Source organism: Oryza sativa, chromosome 12 (genome assembly GCF_034140825.1).
Source record: "Oryza sativa Japonica Group chromosome 12, ASM3414082v1".
Classification (NCBI taxonomy): domain Eukaryota; kingdom Viridiplantae; phylum Streptophyta; class Magnoliopsida; order Poales; family Poaceae; genus Oryza; species Oryza sativa.
In genome coordinates, this window is record NC_089046.1 from 15,525,578 (window position 1) to 15,547,077 (window position 21,500).

At 45.9% G+C, this 21,500-nt stretch overlaps 1 protein-coding gene and 2 long non-coding RNA genes across 4 annotated transcripts; 2 read left to right on the plus strand and 1 right to left on the minus strand.

Annotated features, from left to right (window-relative positions):
* The first annotated feature begins 7,088 nt into the window (after positions 1-7,088).
* Positions 7,089-13,909, plus strand: LOC112937359 (uncharacterized). Of its 2 annotated transcripts, XR_010738330.1 has the most exons (4): positions 7,089-7,180; positions 9,186-9,281; positions 12,366-12,431; positions 13,728-13,909. It is a non-coding gene; the product is annotated as an uncharacterized lncRNA (long non-coding RNA). The 2 variants fall into 2 exon arrangements; XR_003239897.2 differs by lacking the exon at positions 13,728-13,909 and having other exon boundaries at positions 12,366-12,453.
* A 511-nt stretch (positions 13,910-14,420) lies between these two features.
* LOC136354821 (uncharacterized) lies at positions 14,421-16,647 on the plus strand. Its single transcript, XR_010738640.1, has 2 exons — positions 14,421-14,990; positions 15,103-16,647. It is a non-coding gene; the product is annotated as an uncharacterized lncRNA (long non-coding RNA).
* Positions 16,648-17,417: 770 nt separating this feature from the next.
* LOC107279656 (uncharacterized) lies at positions 17,418-20,564 on the minus strand. The gene is made up of 8 exons (XM_015763737.1): positions 20,325-20,564; positions 20,085-20,241; positions 19,752-20,008; positions 18,979-19,660; positions 18,701-18,904; positions 17,933-18,609; positions 17,644-17,809; positions 17,418-17,533 (listed from the first exon to the last, which is right to left on the minus strand). The coding sequence occupies exons 1-8, from the start codon at positions 20,562-20,564 to the stop codon at positions 17,418-17,420; spliced, it is 2,499 nt and encodes an 832-aa protein (XP_015619223.1).
* Between the last annotated feature and the right edge of the window lie 936 nt (positions 20,565-21,500).

Below are 21,500 nucleotides of genomic sequence, written 5' to 3' on the forward strand. Positions count from 1 at the left end.
ATGATTGATTACAATGCGATTAGAGAGGACTAACACTTTTATTCAAGCAAATGTGAAGGTTGTTATGTCCTCGACATGTTGTAATGAGATGCATACCACATGAATGCGACATCACGATGCAATGCGGCAATGATCAGATGGTATATTGTATCTTTTACCTTACATTGTGTCATAGGAATGTCATACTATTAAGAGGGATACCACATGCATATTATTGGTAGAATACAAGTGCTCAAAATGCTTCATCTTTGTGTGAGTTGAAAAACCTAAGTCAAAATTTCAATCCCGAATTGTTTCACTTGTCACAACACTTACACCGGGTTTCTTTGCAAGTTTTTCAACATCTCTTGAAGGTTTTGGACCATGTTTTATGTTGGGTTTGATAGCCCACGAAACTAGCTTTCCATAGAGTCCAAGATCTTCGAAATCGGAGTTCGGAGTAAAAAGTTATTGCAGTTTTACTTGAGCAACATCAGAATATCTGATTTGAAATCGGACTATCCGATTTTTTACAGAACTTCACTCTCTATCTTGATTTGAAAAAATCCTATCGAGTGAGTTTTTCTAAGTATCGGAGTATCCAATGTCGGATCACATAGTCCGATGATACAGAGACTCCGAAATTTCATAGAACTTGAGTCTCTGTATGAGGATGAAGTTTTTGCTTTTAAAATATCAGATACTCCGATTTAACATCAGATAGTTCGATGTCTTGGAAAGTCCAAAATTTCATCGAACTTCGTTCTCTGTTTCTCGTTGCCTTGGAGGTTTAAAATATCGGACTATCCGATCTTGTATCGGACTATCCGACGTGGGCTGAAAGATTCCCCTCCAACGGCCACATTTTTGGGGGGGTCTATAAATATGTCACACCCTAAAAATCCTAAATATATAAATTGTTGTTTAATTGGAATTATTAGAATTTATTTTAAAAGCCTAGAAGAGAAGATCTAGTTTTAATTAATAAATTCCAATATAAAATGGGGCCAGATAAAATTTCATTTAATACTTTGCTTAATTCTTTAATTCCTAGATTTTTCTGGGATTTATTTGAGGTAAGGAAGTATTTTTAATAAATGGAATTGCATTTCATGAATAATTTAAATTGGAAAAGGTTTTAAAAGTTCTCTTTTGGCTTTGGGCCGAAAGTCGGCCCAAAACCTTCTCTCTCACTCTCCCCGGCCCAAGCCGGCCCAGTCCGCCCGCAGCAGCCGCGTGCGAGCGCCCTCGGACGCTGACAGGTGGGGCCCGCCTGTCAGGTCGTTGTCTACCTCCGGCTGCCCGCCGCCCGAGCCCTAGCGTCGCGCCGCCGCCATCTCCATCCAAATCCGGCCGCCCCTTTCCGTTTCCGATGAAATTAATAGAGGGGAAATTATCCCCGGGATCCCCTCTATCTTTTCTCTTATGGAATCATCGGCTAATTTCGTTTGGAAATCCATGGATTCGATCTCGAATCGGATTCGTCTCTCTCCCCGAACCCTAGACCTTCCTTCGCGTCGCCGGTCGCCGTGGGCCTCCGACGCCGCCTCCTAGCCGCTATTAATTGACCCCCAAGCCCGCCGCTACCCGCCGCCACCCTCGCCTTTGCCCGCTGCCGTCTGTAGCGCCCTAGCACCGTGCAGCCGTGCGCCGCCGTCGCTCCGGTCGTCGTTGCTGCTCGGGGAGGTCACCGTCGTGGTCACCAAGTCGTCGCCGTAGGTCGCCGGAGCATCGCCGTAGGTCGCAGATCTCGTCCACCCCTCCGTCGTCGCCGTCCGTTGATCTTCCGCCGCTGTTTTGGTCACCGGTGAGTTCGCCACGTCGCCCTCTACGTGTTGGTGTCCTCCGTTCGCGTCGTCGCGCCATTGTCCGCCGGCGAGCTTGCGCGCCCGAGCCGCCGCCAGTGATGACGTCATCGCCGACGTCATCGTTGCCGTCCGTCGTAGACCGGTCGTAGACCGTTAGATCTTGGTCGTCCGTTGTGGATAGGATCGATCTCGACCGTTCGTTTCCGTGAGCCGCCGCCGTGCACCCGGTCCATCGCGAACCCTAGCCGCTGACGCAATAATTCCCTTTTCCTTTTCAAAAATAATTCATTATTGCGTCATAATTCAATTAAAACCCATATAAGTGTTTTAATCCAATTTAATCTTTAAAAATTCATAACTAATTCATCTTAGCTCGGATTTAGTTGGTTCAAGTCTCTAAATTTTTCTAAAATTGAGATCTACATGTTAAAAATATCCACATGTACTGTTCATGCCTGTTTATGTGCTGTTTTGGTGATTTTGCTCCTTTCTGTCTAGATTCCGACGTTTCCGGAGAGTCCGTTTTTGCAGGAAAAAAATTTGAAGAGTTCCAAGGCCAGCAAGGCAAGTCACACAGATCCCATTTAAAGCTATTGTTTCTATTCAACTATTGCATTTATTTTCGAATGCCATTTGGTGGAATTAACCTATTGTTTGTTATAGCCCTTTTGTTCTTGATTACTTTATTCCTTGATACCTTGGGTTACTATAACTTGACTAGTTGAGCTTTATATATTGGTTCAGCTAGATATCAGATATGATTGCTTAGCCATGCTTAGAAACATTAGCACACTATTGGGATAACTTATAATTCACTATTATTTAATGATGGCTTAATGATAGTTCACGATGGTCAATCGTGATTGGTTAATTAATTAAATTGCCAACTAAAACTTGATAATGGTGGGTTGTGAGCACATGGTTTTGATAGTCGTGCCCATGACAATTAAGGACCGGTTCACGATTTTCGGATGTGAAACATTAACCGTGCCAACCACAAGCCAGCGTGGGCAACGGCTTTACCTTTTGTATAGCATGGTTCATTGCGGAGCACCAGACTGAGAAGTGGCGGAGATAAGCCCATGGGGGTTGCTGGGGAGTCCATGCCTTGTTTATAAGGGGGTGATTATGATCCAGGAATGGTGCGCTGTGGTGGATTGTGTTGTGCGAGGGGTACTGTCACAGCTCCTTTCTGAGGTACCGTGGTGGTATTGAGGCGCATGGTGACATGTTGTGGGGCTGTGTCTTGTGGGTACAGTGGTACATCTCTGGCCAGAGTAAAACTATTCGAATAGCCGTGCCCGCGGTTATGGGCGGGTCTAACAATGTCTTTCATGATTAGTCTCACACTTCTCATCATAATAAAAGATGCTATAACTGGTAATAATTTGATTAGCTCCTGGTTTGGAATGGTTAATTCCTGGTTTGGAGATAGAACTGTGCAGCCGGGATGGTTGTTCAGAATGGTTGGGCCTATGCAACAGGGTATGTTGTATAGCGTTGGATTAATATTGTATAATTATTACTTAACTGTTTTATTAAATTCTGAAATGTTTATTAAATGCTGTTTATGCAAATGAAACCCAACTATGCCATCCTTTGTTATTCTGTGCACTTGCATTTTTGCTGCGTGGCTTGCTGAGTATGTCATATACTCACCTTGCAATGATTCATCAGAGGAGGAGTTCTACAATGATGCTGATGGTGTAGAGGATTAGGTGTAGCCCTGGTCAAGCTGCCTGTGGAGTGGAGTCGTCTGCGCCATTTATCTTATTTTTCCGCTGCTTAGATCTTTATTGATTGAGAGGAACTATCTACCTCTGTAATGACATTTTATTTGCTTATTAATTAGAGTAATAATTGTACTCTATTATCAATTTGTTATTGTGTGCCTCGGCTGATTCCTGGACGAGGGTTCACACACATGTAAGCGTTTGGAATTTTGGATAGAAATTCCGGGCGTGACAAGTTGGTAAATTCCGGGTCTATAATTACCCCCCACCTAACCCTTTTCTAGGGTTACCCAACTCATTTCATTCTCATTCACTTTGGGTTGAGCTTGGTGCTAAGGTGCTTTGGATCTTTGAGCTCTCTCTCCATCTCTCAAATCCCTCCTTGTTCTTTGTGTGGTGGATCTTGGTGGTTGTGGATTTGGTGTTTGAGGGCCTAGTGTGTGTTTCACTCGATCTTGAGCACTAAGGTTTGACCAAGAGTTGTGTGGTGTTTGTTACTCTTGGAGGTTGAGAACTCCTAGACGGCTAGGTGTCACTCCCGAGCCACCGATCTACGTGTGGTTGGCTGGGAGAAGTTTGTGAAGGCCGGATCTCACCTCCACAAGGAAAGAGATACCCCTTAGTGGAAGGAGGAGTGCTTAGTGCAACCTCTTGAGGAAAGGGTTAGCAAAGACCCGGCTCATAGTGAGCTCCTCAACGGAGAGTAGAATCCCTCAAGGATTTGAACTCCGGGAATAACTTCGTGAACTTCATCATTGGTGATCACCCTTCATCCTCCTTTTAGCTTTGCTTAATTGTGCCGCTATAGATCTAGTCGCTGTTTGTGCTTTACTCTTGTTTGTGTGATAGATCTACTTGTTGTGCTTCATTGGTGGATCAGACAGTCTGATCCAACATCAGACTATCTGATATTTTCGGATAGTCTGACTGTGGATCAGTCTTTCCAACCTTATTTCAGTTTTAGCTTCCGCATAAAGTTTTAAATTAGCCTATTCACCCCCCCTCTAGCCCTAATTGACCCTTTCAGGGCCCCTCCCCCCGCTGCCCCGTCCTCGTCCTTTCGGAGTCGCCCCGTGCCTGTTGTGCGGTTGTCAATCCCGGTACCCGTGTACCGGTGTCGATAGTTGTTCGTGTGTGCATGTGGTGACCGTGTTTGTGTGCCCACACGGTAGCCACGTGGTTTCCACGTGTGTAGCCCGCGTGGTGTCTAGTGGAGTCCGTTTGTCGGCCACTCGCCTCGGTTGACATAAGGGGTCTGCTTCCGTCGACCCGTGGACCGTCTCTGTGTACTCGGTCCACCGTGGTCCTTTAGGTTGACATGTGGGGTCCGCATGTCAACAGCGTAGCCTTCCTGTCTTTTCCAGGCTAGCGCTCACACATGTTTTATAGTTGCAAAGCCTAATTATAATAATCCGTAATTCTCCATGTAACAGCATTAAACTTCGGATGATCATATCTTGGTCATACGAACTGCGAATCGACCCGTTCAAGTCTCTTAATGTTTGTTATAACCTAAAGAACCCTGTGCTTTCTTTTTATGTATTGTTATTGCTTCTTTATAGGCTTGTAGCTTTGCTTGTGTGCTTCGCGTAGCTTCTGTCATTCTGAGGTTCCCGAAGCATGGTTCGCGGTCGTCTCCGAAGGTTCGGAAGGCCATTCTCTCTGAGCAAGGCAAGTCACATCATCCTTGAGCATATTGAATCCCAATTTATAAAATTATTTTGATTTAAATTATTGCATTACCGCTTTATTTAAATTCCCGCGTTATCACTGTTTTGTTTAGCACTTGCTATTAATCCTTGTTATAGCCTTATCATTGCTATTGTTTATTACTACCTTATTCACCCTAGGAAAATAAAACCCCAACTAGTGGGTACTCTATTAATGGTTCCACTAGTATGAATTTAGGTATATGCTTCGCTGATTAATTAGGCAACATTAGGTGGTTTTATAATTTTAGACTTTGGGAGCTCTCATGTCATTTGGACATTATGGAATGGTTGGCTATAACGTCCTGAAAATTACCGACAATAAAAATCACTAAAATTTTGAACTTTTTAAAACTTTTGCATCATGCTGGATGTTATGATTGTTATTGCTCGCCAAACTATAAAATTGTCACAATGGAAAAATTAAACTAAATATATATACATCTAAGTAATAATCACAATAATACATTATTTATTATTAACCACATAAATATTTATGCACATGATAGCAAGCCAAATAAAACACAAGTCAATTATTAATTTCTATAATGTAAATTACAAATTGTATGTTAAATACTTGAACCATATCGACAAGTGTCATGACATCTAAGTAATTAGGAAATAGTCACCACTACAACGACCCTATATATAAAGGAGTGTTCCACTAGAATAATTAAATTAATATTTATAACTTTTATCGAGTCCCTCATGGAATAACATTGACTCACATAAGATAATTGGTCATGAAAACGAATAAAGCTTTATATATAAAATACATTTATGTGAGTGTTTAATTAAGCATTTAGACCAATATTGTACCAAGCCTCAATTTACTTTTATGACATAATAGATTGAACATGTCCATGTAAAATACATTGTTATACAAATAAACTCGACCAATGTGCTATGGTATTATGAAAGGTCACATTAGAATATTTAATTAGTTTTTAAGAAATATCAAAGCCTAAAAGTAATATTGGATAATTTTTGGATAATCTAATGGAAAGCAAACTCATTTGGGAACTAATGAATAACCAAATAAATATTCAAATCAAACATTTGAATTCTCAAAACCAAAATGTATAGATTGCATCTCAATTCAAATTCCAATCCCATTCACTTTTGCAGTTTAGCCCCTCCCTATTCCTCTTTTTCCTTTTCTTCCTTCTCTCTCTTTTCCAGCCGGTTACTATTCATGGGCCACCAACCGTTCGATATGGGTCTAGCCCAGACCGAACTCTTCCTGACCCAGCGCCGCTCCTCCCCGGTCGCCACTGAACCGCGTGCGCGCCTTCCCTGCCCCGTGCGTTTCACCGTGCCGTGTGCCGCTCCCGTGCGCCGCTCCGAGTCACCGCGCCCGCGTGGACCCACCGCCCGACCAAGCCGCCGAAACCCCGCGCAAAAGCTGCGCCGCCACGAACACGCGCGTCATCGCCGTCGCCATCGCGCGTCGCCTCGGGGCAGATGGAGAACGGCCGCTGCGCCATCCCGCATCACCCCTAGCCCTAGCCAACTGCCCTACACCGAGAAAACCGCTCTCACCAAGCCGTCGCTCTGCTGTCGCCCATGTGCGTGCGTCCCGTCGCCCCCATTCGCGCCCAATGGATAAAACGGAGCCTCCTGCCACAGCTAGAGCTAGAACGCACAGACTTTAGGCTTTAGGTACGATGATGGAGCCAGGAAACCTTAATTGAGAAGGAAATCAAGCTTTATCCCGTCATCCACCTCATTGTTCTTACCCAATCGCCATTAGGGCTCTAGCTCGTCCAGGCATGTGTTGGCAATCTTATCCCCAACGTTTCCTTACACGCTAAGCTAAGCCCCCAACAAAATCCCCATCCCTCTCTGCCTTTTCCTCCAATACATTTCGTCGAACACCTTGGGCGCGTGCTGCAGCTTCTTCCCTGCTCCACCACCGCGACATCGAACTTCGTCGTTCCTCCTTCCCTCGGTAATTCCTCGCTCCTGTGACTCCTCCTAGTCCCCTAGGGATTAAATCCCCCATCAATTTCGTTGATTAGGTCCATAGCAGTGCCAAGCCGAGCTCCAAAGCTCCACCCATGGAGGTCACCGTGGACATGCTATCCCGGGGGCTCTCCCTTCTATTTTACTGGAAAAACGGAACCCTCATGCGCCATAGATGCTCACTCTCTCACCAATTTGGTCGCAAACCATCCCGTTCGCCGTAGCTGCTTGCAGCCGAGCTTGGCCATGGCGTTGCCGTGCCGCAACGCTCGCCCCTGCCCCTCCTTGCACCGCCGCTGCCGGTGGAGGGCCGCTAGAGCTCCTCCGCAAACCCCCTGTCCACCGCCGTGCCGGCCTCGCGCCGTACCGGCTGCGCTCGGCCGAGCCCAGCCGTGCCCTGGGTGCTGCCTCCCGTTCGGCTGGAGGTAGAAGAAGGGTAGGAGAGAGAAACAGAAAGAGAGCAGCCGGACCCACTTGTCATTAGCTCCATCCTATTTCCCTTTAGAAAATTAATCCTGTGAAAAAGAAAATCAAAGCATTGACCCCATATGTCATCAGCTGTTAGGGATAAGGATATATTTTGGAATAAACATAAATGAATTAGGAACAGTAGCTTTTCGTAATTTCTCGGATTAATTCGAAATTGAATCTTTAAACTAGTATAACTTGCTCATTTTAACTCGGATTTGAGTGAAACTTGAACCTAAATTCATATAAATTCATAATCTTTCCAATGGTATATAATTCACTAATTAATAAAATATATTTATAATTATAAAATAATTAATACCAAGAAATTAGATACTAGTTAACTTAAAAATGTGCTAACAAATAAAACTAATATTTTACAGTAAAGTAGATGTAAGAATATTTGTCTCCAACATGTCTTGTCACTGTAACAAATACACAAACTAATTTAAATGATGTCTCATATTAATGTATATATTAATGTATAGGAAGATAGTACTATTTAATGGTTGTATAATTAAACCCATGACTTACGAATTATTTACATAAATTTTAGCCTCATATTTAGTAACTAAAATATAAACACATAAAGATGAATCATTAACTTGTTTAGGAGAATAATAACAGAGCTAGATGTGAAGGAATCACCAAATAATTTAATCAATGCAATACCATATAGAATAGCATGTATAGACCTAAATTGGTTACCACTTATTAGTAACCCAACAGAACCAGTGCTTAAACTTGCCCCATCACATATATAATATCACTCATAGAAACTAGCTAATGTATAATTTAACTACAATATATTCAGGAATCACTTGGGGCATTGGGTAGTACACTTTCTAAATGGCTCATGTACAGTAGGCGACCAAAACCATATATGTTGTTGCACACACATATAATGTACATTCCATTATAACTATACTATTGATTTACCTTTTCCATACATTAAACTGGGGAGTATATGACAAACATGTATATTAGATAAACACTAATTATAAATTTCGACCTCCTGTAATTGATCGTTACGGGACCACAACTACAAATAATCTGTACCTATAACCTCACAGATCTAACATACAAAGCATGGATAATTATTAACCCTTTTATAATTTATAATGACAAGTAAAATATGATCATAATTAAAATAATGCCTCATTGGAAAAATGATAATATAAATTAATCGATGTAATTATTTGTTTGACCCTAAATCCATCCAACAACAGAACCTTTAGTATAAGACCATTTATAGATGTATGCGTAGTCGTATAACCCTCCCATAACCCTGTAGCTTGACTAAACCACATATTAGCTGTATGTACCTCATTCATATTATACTGGTTAGCTCCCAAATGAACTGCCATGACAATAGAATGATTAAGAAATCTTAGCCCTAGCATGATTGGAATCCATTAGCAAGCACGAATAATATGAACAACCCTAGGTTCGACACCATCATTATATTTTGCTTGTGCACATTTGATTGTTGTTTGAATATTGGTTTTTATCGCGTATTACAGAATTTGTATATCGGTTAGTCGTGAGGCAACGTATGCAGCTTCCAGGAGGTGAAGGTTGATCAAGATTATATCAAGAATAAGAATTATCCTGAGCAGGCAAGTCATCACCCCATCCCTTGAGCATGTTGGTCCTAATTGTGAAACTGTTTTGTTTACAAATAAAATTGCATGCAGTGATGCATATCCTACTTATTATTATGCCATGCCTTTGATTATTGCTTATCTCATTATTCCCTTGGACCCATAATTACGTATGAGTCCCTAGTCACTTATGACAAATGCTTAGTAATGCTAATTTAGGTTCATGCATTCTCATATTTATCAAATGCTTTATGCTTAGGCAACTACCTTGGGGAAGGTAGTTGAGACATGAGCGCCACATTGCCATGACATTGATGAGATAATTTGTGAAAGAAAGTTAAAACTAAAGAAATGTTTTCGACTGGGATGGCTGGAGGACTTAGGTGGTGTCCGGTAAAGGCTAGTGCTGTCCCTGGTCAGTTAAGGACCGAGCCATGAAGTTAAGCATGAAACGACCCCCGTACAACCGTACTTCTCGTGTGGGTATAGACCTAGCGGAGTAAATAGCCGAGCGGAGGTGGTACCCAAGCCGTAGTGGTTTTCTTGTTGTGTGTGAGGTAGGGCCTACGGTGGGGCAGCCATTGGTAGGACCGCATGGGGCGGGTGCCTACAGTGGTGTCGCCATCGGTAGGACTGCCATGTGCAAACCTAAACTTAACTATAACTTAATGAATGTGTGAGTCTTTCCCCCTCGGGAGCACCAGAACTCCTCTCACTGCTAGAAACCTTGGACACCTAGAGTGCATGAGGACTAAAGTTCATGGAGCGGGTACTGCCAATGTGAGGTTATTGAAAGGCTTTGCCGTGGCAAGTCTCATTCGTTGAGATGTAGGCTCATGTGTTGGGCAAGTCGCGGAGTACGGGTAAAGTGTACATCCACTGCAGTGTGAGTAAACCAAATCTATTCAAATAGCTGTGCTCACGGATATTGAGCACCGTGACATGTATTACACTTGGCTAGACTCTGAATTCTTGAAATGATGGGTGGGATGTTGCATGATGATTTTGTACTGGTGGAACAACTTCTCGAGAGGCGAGAAGGGGTAGACCCCAGAAAACCATGACGACCAGTGGCGGGAAGCTATCCTTGGGAACACAATGGATGGTGGATAGAACCGTCGCTGTTTAATGAACAATGGAACTAAAACTTGAACAGTTTATGCTAGGTCTTAGGTTTGTGAAATGATATTTGAAAACTCAGCTTTACGCAAAGTAACCATAGCCACTCTTTGTAATACCCTTACATTACTGCATTTTGTGTGGTGGCTTGCTGAGTACTTTTGTACTCATTGTTGCTCTATATATATCTTTTAGCAGAGTGTTGAAGAGAAGCCCTTGTTAGTATGCTTGCGTACCTAGCAAGATGATCGGAGTGCGGTTCCATTCTAGGTCTCGTTCCCCAGTCGACTGCTTGTGGCATGTCAACTGTCACGTCCTGATAAATTCATCCCGAAATAAAAATCATTTTCTAAAAGGAATAATAGAATTAATTAAAATTCGAAAAGAAATTGGCAAACACTAAAATGCGTACAAGAAAAATTTGAATGTGGCCCGGAGAATTTTTGTTAAATTCTCCTTGGTCTAAAAGGAGCCCTCAAATTTTACTTGAATTTTCAGAGCATCGGAAATAATTATTAAGCAACAAAAACAATTATCAGAGTTTATTAAAAAGAAAAAGCTAAAAATAATCCTCCTTTTCTTTTGGGCCAAGTTTGGCCCAAAGTTCCCCCCCTCTCTCTCTCCCGGCCCGCGGCCAAAGTCTCCCTCTCCTCCCTCTCTTTTTCCTTCCCTCTCTCTCTTGGGCCAGCCCGGCCCATCTCCCTCCCCTCTCCCTCCTCTCCCCGCGGCCCACTCGGCCTCTCCCCGCGCGCGCGCCGCTGACGGGCGGGCCCACCCGCCACCCTCGCTGACGGGTGGGGCCCACCTGTCATCCCTGTCCTCCCGCCGCTCCCGCCGCCTCGCCCGTGCCCTAACGCCGCCGCCGCCGCGAATCCCGCCGCCTCCCGCCGTCCACACGCGCAATAAAGTGGGGGGAAATATTCCCCGTGATTCCCTCCCTCTTTCCCCCCATTTTTCCCTCCCTCTCTCCCTCGGATTCGTTTGGAAACCTCTCCCCTAACCTCGCCGGCGCCATCAATGGCGGCCGGATCTTCCGCGCCCGTTTCCTCCTCGTCCGGCCGCTCTCTCCCCCTTCCAACCCTATATAAACCCTCCCCGCACCTCCTCCGTTCGTTTCCGCCTCTCGCCGCTCTCTCTCCCCGCCGGAATCGAGCTCGCGCCGTCGCTCTCTCTCTCCGCCGTCGCCGCCGAGCTCCGGTCCGCCGCCGTTGCCGCCGAGCTCCGGTCCGCCGCCGTCGTCGCCCCGGACCACCTTCCCCCTCGGCGCCGCCTCCTTCGGCTTCGCCGCGTCCTCGGTGACCTCGTCCACCCCTCCGTTTCACTCGCCGACCGCCGGAACGCCGCCGTCCCCGTCGACCCGAGCCGCGCCGCCGCCTTCCTCCGCTCCGGCTGCCTTTCCGTCGTCGCCGTCGACCTAGGGTGAGCCGTGGACCGCCGCTTCTTTTCCCCCTTCCCTCCCCCTCTCTCGGCAGCCGCTCCGCCGTGCCTATGGCCGCCGCCGGCGACCATAGGGGCGTGGGCGCGCCGCCTCCTGCCGCTGCGCCGGCGTGGTCGCCTTCGGGCGCACCGAGCGGCTGCCGCGTGGGGCCCGGCTATCAGCCGCCCGCGCCCTTAGGTGCGGCTGACGCGTGGGACCCACGGTGCCGGCCGGTGTGAGCCCGGGTGCGCCCGGTCCACCGTGGGCCGTGGGGCTGCCGCGTGGGCCCCACCCCCGTGGACCCGGTCCGCGCGCCCCTCCCCTCGGCTGACGCAATAAATCCATTTTTTTAAATTAAAATTTAAATGAAGAAATTCGCAAATATTCATTTAAATAGCATATAACCTTCAAATGGCCATAACTTGGCCATTTGAACTCGGAATTGGACCGTTCAAGTCTCTAATTTTTCCTTAAGAAGTCAAGAACCCATTTTTGTGCTTTGTTCCTGCTTGTTATATGGAGTTTATTAGAGTAAAGCCTTTTCTTTTCCGTTGGTCGTGTAGACGCTGCAGCTTCGGAAGATCCACTCTTCGTGGAGGTTGAAGCCGACGTTTGGGAAAGCGAGCAAGGCAAGTCACATCATCCTTGAACATATTGAATCCTAGTTTATAAAATTATTTTGATTTAAATTATTGCATTATCGCTTTATTTAAATTCCCGCGTTATCACTGTTTTATTTAGCCATGCCTATTTACCTTTGTTATGACCTTGTTATTATTGCTATTGTTATTATTACCTTGTTATTATTACCTTGTTCACCCTAGGATAAACAAAACCCCAACTAGTGGGTACCCTATTCATGGTTCCACTAGTATGAATTTACGTAGATGCTTCGCTGATTAATAGGACAACATTAGGTGGTTTTTATAGCTTTAGACTTTGGGAATTCTCACATCATTTGGACACTATGGAATGGTTGGCTTATGGTGGAATTGGACATACCCCTCTCTTCCTCTTTCAAAACCCCTAAAACCTGTTTTCCGGTGGGGTTTGGGTGCATGCCAGTTGTGGGAAGTAGCACCCCGGCCAATATAAGGATTAAGCTCGGGCCTCTGTTGCAAAGCACTACCGTACTTCCACATGTCTAGTGGGTAAGGCTTAGTTTGTGGCTCAGTCTGGTTATAAACAAAAGTACACGGATGGAGATGGACGAAGTCGGGGGTCGATGGACATCTCTAGGACAAATGAAGGCTACACGAGCTGCGGCCCGGTAGTCGAGATGTCATGGCACAGGGCCGGTGTCCTGCTGCTAGGGGCTCAATCCTGCCTACCTGTCCCGGAGGTTCCGGCCGTAGGTGGGGTTGGGTCGGTACTCTTGTCTATGGCTAGGATGGGTTGGAAACTATGTCACGTCTTCCGTCCGTATACCGTGGTGGTATGTGGCACGTGGTTACACGTGAGGAAGATGTGTCTTGTGGGTAAAGATGTACACCTCTGATCAGAGTATAATCTATTCGAATAGCCGCGCCCTCGGTTATGGGCAAGCCGAGCAATGTACCCAAGTCAGTGTTTTAATTCTTAAAATTTGCTTAACAACTAAAATGTGGAATGGTTGGCCTGGGTTGGCTTGGGACGAGCTGGGACCCAGGGTCGGGTTGCCAGTTCGGTCTGAATCATCGTAGGCCTTGGGTTAAGGCAGGTTCGTGAGGGTTCACGGCCTTGATTAATAACACTGTGTAACTCTAGGATCGTCTTATAAAATGGCTTTGGGCAACTAAGTGACTTTTAAATGCTGTTTTCTGCAAAGCTTAACCCCTATATTATTACCCCTTGTACCCCCTTGCATTAATCATGCATCTGCCGGTGTGGCTTGCTGAGTACTGTGGTTGTACTCATTCTTGCTCAATCTTTTCCCCCCCCTTCAGTAAGAGAAGCTTGGGAGAAGAAGTCTTAGGTGGAGTCCTGGCTTATACCCCAGTTGAGCGCCTGTGAAGATGGAGCCGTAGGCCCGCAAGTCCGCTGCTGTTTATTTTTGTTTGTCAGGCCTGAGGTGCCTTTGTAATAATGTAAATATTATCGATATAATAAAGATGTGTCTTTTATATCATGTTTGTGTGGTGTACCCCGGCTTTTCCTGGGACGGGGATTAATACACTAGCGTTCGGGAAAAGGCAATTTTCTAGGGCACGGGCGAGGCGGCGGGAGCGGCGGGAGGAAGGGGATGACGGGTGGGCCCCACCCGTCAGCGAGGGTGGCGGGCGGGCCCGCCCGTCAGCGGCACGCTCGCGGGGAGGAGGCCGAATGGGCCGCGGGGAAGAGGAGAGAGAGGGGGAGGGATGGGCCGAGCCGGCCCAAGAGGGGGAGGGGGAAAAAAGGACTTTTTAGGATTTTTCTTTTTATAAAATCATTTTAACTTTGTTTATTTCTTAATAATTATTATTTGTGCTCTGAAAATTCCACTAAAATTTGAGGGCTCTTTTTAGACCAAGGAGAATTTAACAAAAATTCTCCGGGCCACATTTGAATTTTTCTTGTACGTATTTTAGTGTTTGCCAATTTCTTTTCGAATTTTAATTAATTCTATTATTCCTTTTAGAAAATGATTTTTAATTTCGGGATGAATTTATCAGGACGTGACACAATGGTCTGTATATCATGGAGCAGTTTCATGACTACAAGATGGCTGACAACCGTTCTGTAGTCGAACATGCTCATGAGATACAAACCATGGCTAAGGAACTCGAACTCCTTAAGTGTGTCTTACCCGACAAATTTGTGGCCGAGTGCATTATTGCAAAACTACCTCCATCTTGGAGAGGTTTCGGTACTGCACTCAAACACAAGAGACAGGAATACTCCGTTGAGGGGTTGATAGCATCTCTTGATGTTGAGGAGAAAGCTCGGGAAAAAGATGCCGCGTCTAAGGGCGATGGTGGACAGTCCACTGCCAATGTTGTGCACAAGGCCCAGAACAAGAGTAAGGGGAAATACAAAGCTCAGCAGACCACCAACTTCAAGAAGAAGAAGAACAACAACAATCCTAATCAGGATGAGAGGACTTGCTTTGTGTGTGGTCAACCTGGTCATCTGGCCAGGAAGTGTCCACAACGCAAGGGGATGAAGGCACCTGCAGGGCAGACCTCTAAGTCTGCTAATGTGACCATTGGCAACACTGGAGATGGAAGCGGGTATGGTAATTTATCTACTGTTTTTTCAGTTAATCAGTCTACTAATTGGTGGGTTGATACAGGGGGCAATGTACATGTTTGTGCTGACATCTCATTGTTTTCTTCTTATCAGGTCGCGCGGGGTTCCACCGTCCTAATGGGGAATGGGTCATATGCTTCTATTCATGGTGTTGGCACGGTAGGTCGAGCCGAACCAACTAACTGCTACAGCCAAAAATGCAAGGGCAATTTCACATTACGAAAATGCAGGTAAAAAGAAACAAATCAAAATGAGCATGCAACATTCGCATGACATGGAATAAATTTTTTTGTGTATTTAGGTGACATGGTAGATGAATACTAATATATGAGGTCCACATGTCAATCAAACAAAGAAGATAGTGGGACGTCCCACTACCTCCACCTCACCCTCTCTACCTCTATCTCCTCGATCTCTCCGCCGGTGAGCCAAAGTCAGTGGGGAGGTTGGCGAGCGGGGTAGGGAGGCTGGCAAGGGGGGCGGAGAGGCCTCCCCATGTAAATCCAAGTCATCACCGTCATCGTCAACCGTGGTCAAATTGGACGGTGGTGAAGAGCTTGGGAGAAGAATTAATAAGTGGAGCCATCAGAGTAGTGTGTGGCCGTGGGTTTGCTTCGGATGGCGACGGCCATGTCCCTCCCCGCCAGTGGCGACGACGACGTCGTCAATGAGAAAAAGGAGGAGGGGAAGGGGAAGGCCTTCTGCTCCTGCCGGTGGCGGGCGTGTGTAGTTGCGCGGCAAGCAACTGCAGTAGTTGCACAAGATCTTTCTCCGGTTTGACCTCGACGGCGACGGGAGCCTCACCAAGCTAGAGCTTGGCGTGCTTCTCCGCTCGCTCAAGCTCCTTCGCTTGCTCAGCCTCCGCCTAGCCGCCGAGGATGAGATCCATGCCCTCCTCGCCATCATGGAGCTCGGCGCATTCCTTCACTCACTCCTCCTCCGCCCGGCTGCCAGGGATGAGATCAATGCCTTCATGTCGGCATGGAGTTCGGCGCGCTCCTCCGCTTACTCGGCCCCTGTCTGGCAAAGGTACATGCTGAAATATAAAGTAATTGCCCGTCTTTCCTCATCAATTTAAACTTTTGGGTTGAATTGGTCGACGCATGTAACTCAATGGGATATCAGAGCCAGAGGTCTCGAGTTCGAATCCTGGCTGGTGCGCAATTAAATAAAAATTGCAGCCCACTTCTAATACCATCGAGTTCGACGTGGGTTCCGTCGAGTTTGATCGACGTGCTCGCCTCCATACTCACAGAACTCATCGTCGGGCCTTGCTGCCCCATCATCACCCTCGACCAGGCGGAGGTCACCGAGGCCTTCAGGGCCTTTGACTGCAAGGGCAACGGCTTCATCTCTGCCATTGAGCTCACACGCTCCATAGCTGACACGGCGACACCGACAGCCTCATCATCCTTTTATTTGACTGTGGGTCCCATCACCCACTGACATGTGGGTCATAGTATTTTTTTTCTTATTTGTTTAACTGATATGTGGGCCCCACATATTTTGTTTTAAATTTGTAGTTTTCAATTTTGCTCGTTTTATTTTTTCGGGATCAAACTACTACGTAAGCGCTACATTAATGCCACGTGGGACAAAGTCCTCGTCAATCAAAATCAGGGAGCAAGAAATCTCGTTTGACTGGTTTTGTAAGTTGAGAGACGGGATGAAACTGGTTTTTCGGTTCATGGACCAAAATCAGACTAGGACAAATTTCTAGGGACCAATGTATCATGGAACGACCAGGGTTTCAAAAACCGCCGGGGGCCCGGTTACCGCCACCCGGCGGTACGGCGGTTACCGCGCGGTAACCGCGGTAACCGCCAAAAACCGCGACAAATTCACTTTTGAAATTTTTGAAATCAAAACCGCGGTATGAGACGCGGTTACCGTGCGGTTTGCCGCGGTAACCGCGCGGTTTGGCGCGGTTACCGCGCAATGTTGGGGCAAATGAAGAACAAAATTAAAAAAAAATTAAAAAAATAGAAGAAACACCTAAAAATTTATAGAATTTTGGGATAATAATTAAAAAATTTTGGCATGATATTTTCTATATTACGGACTTGAAATCAATTGAACAATACATGTAGGTATAAAATTAAAAATTTTGGCATGATCTTTGCTATATTACGGACTTAAAATCAATTGAACAATTCATAACATAATATTTCGACAACAACAATCAACAATCTGAAGATATCGCACAAGGTGTCCACATGTTCACATGTCAAGACGTCCACAATATAGAGTTCACAAGTGAAATGAATACAGTCGACAATATAGAGTTCACAATATAGTCCACAATATAACATCCACAATATGATAGTTCATATGAAAAGCAATATGCAAATAGAAGTTTTGTTGGACGATGAAAGGAAATAGAGAAGGACGTACCAACATAGAGCCAGCTATAAGTTCCACTGATTATATGCCATGTTGTACTCCTCTGTGGACATGAGCATCAATCCATGCGACTGTAGCAACCCTGCCTTGTATTCCTCCCAACTTTGACCTGTCCATGATGCTGTTGTTTGCCATTGAGCATACAATTGAGCGTACCACTGGGGCTCTTGCCACTCGTACACCCATGTAGGAGGGGGATAATCAGAAGGTTGGGGACGATTATACGCATACCTTGGATAGCCACTTTCAATGCTAGAGGCACTGAATGAGCTGTAGCTATCCTGTGGTATGTCAAGATGTTGTCGTTGTTGTTGGTCACTCGGTGAAACGGTAGTTCGTTGAGAGCTTGGAGCACCGTGATCACGGTCCTGAGTCGCGTGAGTGAAGTCGGCCTCACCTGCAAATGAAATTGTAAGAAGAAAATTAATCAATAGTGAAATGCATGGTAAAGGTCTAAATAGAAAATGAAGCACATTGCACCAGTGAATTGGATAGGGCTGTGGTGACCCCCAGAAGGCACTTCAGTGGTTCCTTCTCCTCCTTCACCACCATCGTCTCCATCATCTGTATCAGTTCTTGAGCTACTATCATTGGACTCTTGGTAGTCTGGGCTATGTTCGGTCTCTTCATCGCTATCAACATTGCGAGACTGTGGACCTGTGCCCTTAGCTCTTTTGGATGTAGGTTTTTTTGGTGGCTGTCGAGTCTTCCTTTTTCCAATATGAGTGTCAGCTATATTCACATCAGCCCACTCTGCAATAGTAGAAGCTCCCGTGGTTCTGCGCAGGTCAGTCAAGTCCACTAGGTTGGCTACAAGTGGACTAGGCACGGGAGCATCACTTTCAGTTGAGTCTTCATCTAGTTCTGGGTTGGCATTGGACCGAGCATTATCCATCCATTTTTTAATCTGATTGTTACTTTCATAGAATGATAGGTCCGATAGTCTCTGAAGGGGATCGTCGTCCTCCTTCCTAACTTGGGCATTTGATTGCTGAATTCGTAGGCGAAGGTTGTAGTTCACATAAACTAGTTTGTTGAGCTTGTTGTGGGTAAGTTTATTACGGACCTTGGTATGCACGAATGCGAATGTGCTCCAGTTCCGTTCACATCCACTTGAAGAGCAACATTGACCAACCATGCGCAACGCAAGCCTCTTCAAATTCGGCGTGTCTGAGGCAAACATAGACCACCATTGTGCTGCACATGCCAATTTTCATGTCAATTTACATCACTGAATACGTGTAGAAGCATGAAGACATAATCCATGTGCAAATAATTAAAGACATACCAGGGGAAGTTTTTCCATCAGTTGCCATCTTTCTTGCAAGGGCCCTCCCAAATTCACCAGTCTTACGGCGATACATCTCAACCTCAAGCAAAGCGGCGGCGGCTGTATCGATGTCCGTCATCCACTCAAAGGCCTGACGGAGGTCTTGGAAGACGCTGGCACTTGGAGAGTATTGGTAGTGAGTCATAGGGTTTAATGCCGCACCTACAAATCATGAAACAAGATCGATGAGAGTCGTACAATACCAAATTTTTCATTATGTAATGTCGGTTACTCACTGGCATTGATTAGAGTTTGATTGGTGAGGTCGTGCATTCTCCTATTGACAATTTCCATGTATGCTTCGAATTTATCCCTTTCACTCGCAAAGAGACTGTCATATTCCATTCTCAACAACTGATATCTCAGAAGAACCTCACTCAAATTGGGGTTCTTGTCCTCGTCAGCAAATCGAAGGAAGGAGTACATCGGCTGGACTGAGTTGACCACGGTCTGTAAGTTCTCCCACCAAGACATGCTAGATAGGCATGCGTGCGCATACCTGCCATCCATTGTGCCACTGAATTTGCTTTGCATGAACCCAGAAGAAGCCATCCACTGCATGAACTGATCTCGCCTCCTAAGGAAGCTCTGAAGGAACATGTAGTTTGTGCCGAACCGTGTAGCATTCCACTTAACCAGTTCACCACCTATAGCAGACACCATCATGGCATGCAGCTTGGAATGGTTGTATAGCCATCTGCAAATTTTCCTTGCACTCTCAATCACCATTTCATGGTCCGGCATTTTTCCAACCTCCTTAAGCATCAAGTTAATTGTGTGCGCCACACAAGGTTGCCACACAATTGTTGGATACTCTTGGCGCAACAGTCTGCAGGCCTTCTTGTAGTTAGAACCATTGTCTGTGATAATCTGAACGACATGTTGCGGGCCTAATTCGCGAACCACCTTTCTTATCTCCTGCATGGGTCAAACACAAAATAAAACAAGACCTCAAACACTACACTTGATGTTATCAAATGAGACTAAAGTGTTAATGGAACGTAGTTACCTTTAGTACGAAGTTAGCATCTTGGCTATGGCCGGTGGCATCAACGGAGTTGTGGAAAAACATGATTCCATTGCAATATATCAAAAAGTTGATGACCGCCATACCCGCCGGTCCTGTCCAAGAATCACACATTAGAGTAACACCGTACTCATTCCAATCACGCTTGAACCTGTCGAATTGCTTCTTGACGTCCTTCTCCGTAGCATCAAGGTACTTCCCATGAATCTCCGAACCGCTTGGGGAAGGTATGTTTTCACCTACAATGTACAAATACAAATAATTAATGCTTGGAACGGTTAGAACAATGTAAATTCATATGAAATGCATACTTACCCCACTTCTGTGTTTCTCGAACGGCGCTGACAAAATATGAATTATCAGCATTTCTTGCAGGAATACCCGAGGTGTAGAAGAACCTTGCCCAGGACTCACCAATGGCCTCCCTAGCTTGCCTTCCCTTCTTTGTGAAGAATCCTGTATCGATGCGTGTCTGCACAGGAGACTTGGCAGATGCTAGATTGTAATCTCTCACAGAAGGTGACTCCTAGTGAGATGTAGCCCTTCGCAACAAACTGGCAATTGGGTTGCTTCTTCCTTTCCGTGCCTCGGACTGAGCGGATCCACTGCCACCGCCATGCTCATAAGTGCCACCTCGTTGCTCCACACCCCTCCTAAAACTCGCCTCTTGCCGTGAGGCTTCCATGGCTGCTTCCATTTGTTCCTCCTCGTCGGCATCACCTGATAGGTCATAATAGTTGACCCCAGCCGCTTCAACCCTTCTTGCCCTCTCACTCTGACGAGTATCACCTGCATCTTTTATCCTGTCCAATTCGCGCCTGAAGAATTCGCGAACATCTGGAGGCACTGAATTGCAATACGTAACCCCTTTTCCTTTTCCAGCCAAATGAATTTTAAGTCGAGTTGCTCCACCACCGCCCTTTCTTTGATGACAATACTTACAACGCCATCCAGGTGCCATGCTCTCCCCGTGCTCCCACACTGGATCCCTACTATCTGCCATATCCACCCTGTATGTAACATACGCGAAAAGTATAGTATTAGAAATTAAATCACCAAGGCCGCATTTCTATTTCACTAATGCCATACGTATAAAAATTCGACTTACACATAGACTTACACATAGTCGCATATGAAATCCAAATTACACTCAATTACAAATTACGCTCGCACTTGTACGCTACGTTTTGTTATGGACTTATTTTACTACCATTCCACTACTTTTACTTTTTATCTGAGTGTTTCATAATTTGTAGTGATAACAAACAAGCAAGACAATTGCATTGCGAAATCAAAATTACAAAAATTCCTAGCTACGGTTTACCGGCGATTTGCTCGCGGTAACCACGGTTTCTACGCGGTTACCGCTCGGTATGCCGAGGTTACCGCGCCCTATAGCCCCCTGATGCTAAACCCTAAAGCCACGGCTACCGCTTAAAACCGCGCGATAAATCGAGCAAATCGCGCGGTTACCGCGCAATACCGAGCGGTACCGGAGGACTTACCGTGGGCGGGCTGGCGTCGGCGGTTACCGTCTCGTACCGCGCGGTTACCGTGCCCTACCGCGCGGTATCGTCGCTCGCCGGCGCGGTGGCGGCGGATCTGGGGCGCGGCTGGCGTCGCCGGGGCGTTGGACAGAGAGGGAGAGACAGAGGAGAGATGGAACGCACGGGGGGACGGTAGAGATGGGGTTAGGGTTAGGGTCACCTCGTTTGGGCCTCAATGGGCCGT

Bases quoted from the DNA above. Each gene is read 5' to 3' on its own strand.
- LOC107279656 (XM_015763737.1), bottom strand. From the start codon at position 20,564: ATGCAGGTGATACTCGTCAGAGTGAGAGGGCAAGAAGGGTTGAAGCGG. The intron at 18,610-18,700 runs GTATGTCTTTAA...TGGCATGTGCAG, and splicing joins TGATGGAAAAACTTCCCCTG to CACAATGGTGGTCTATGTTT. The intron at 17,810-17,932 runs GTGCCTTCTGGG...TTTCATTTGCAG, and splicing joins GAGGAGAAGGAACCACTGAA to GTGAGGCCGACTTCACTCAC.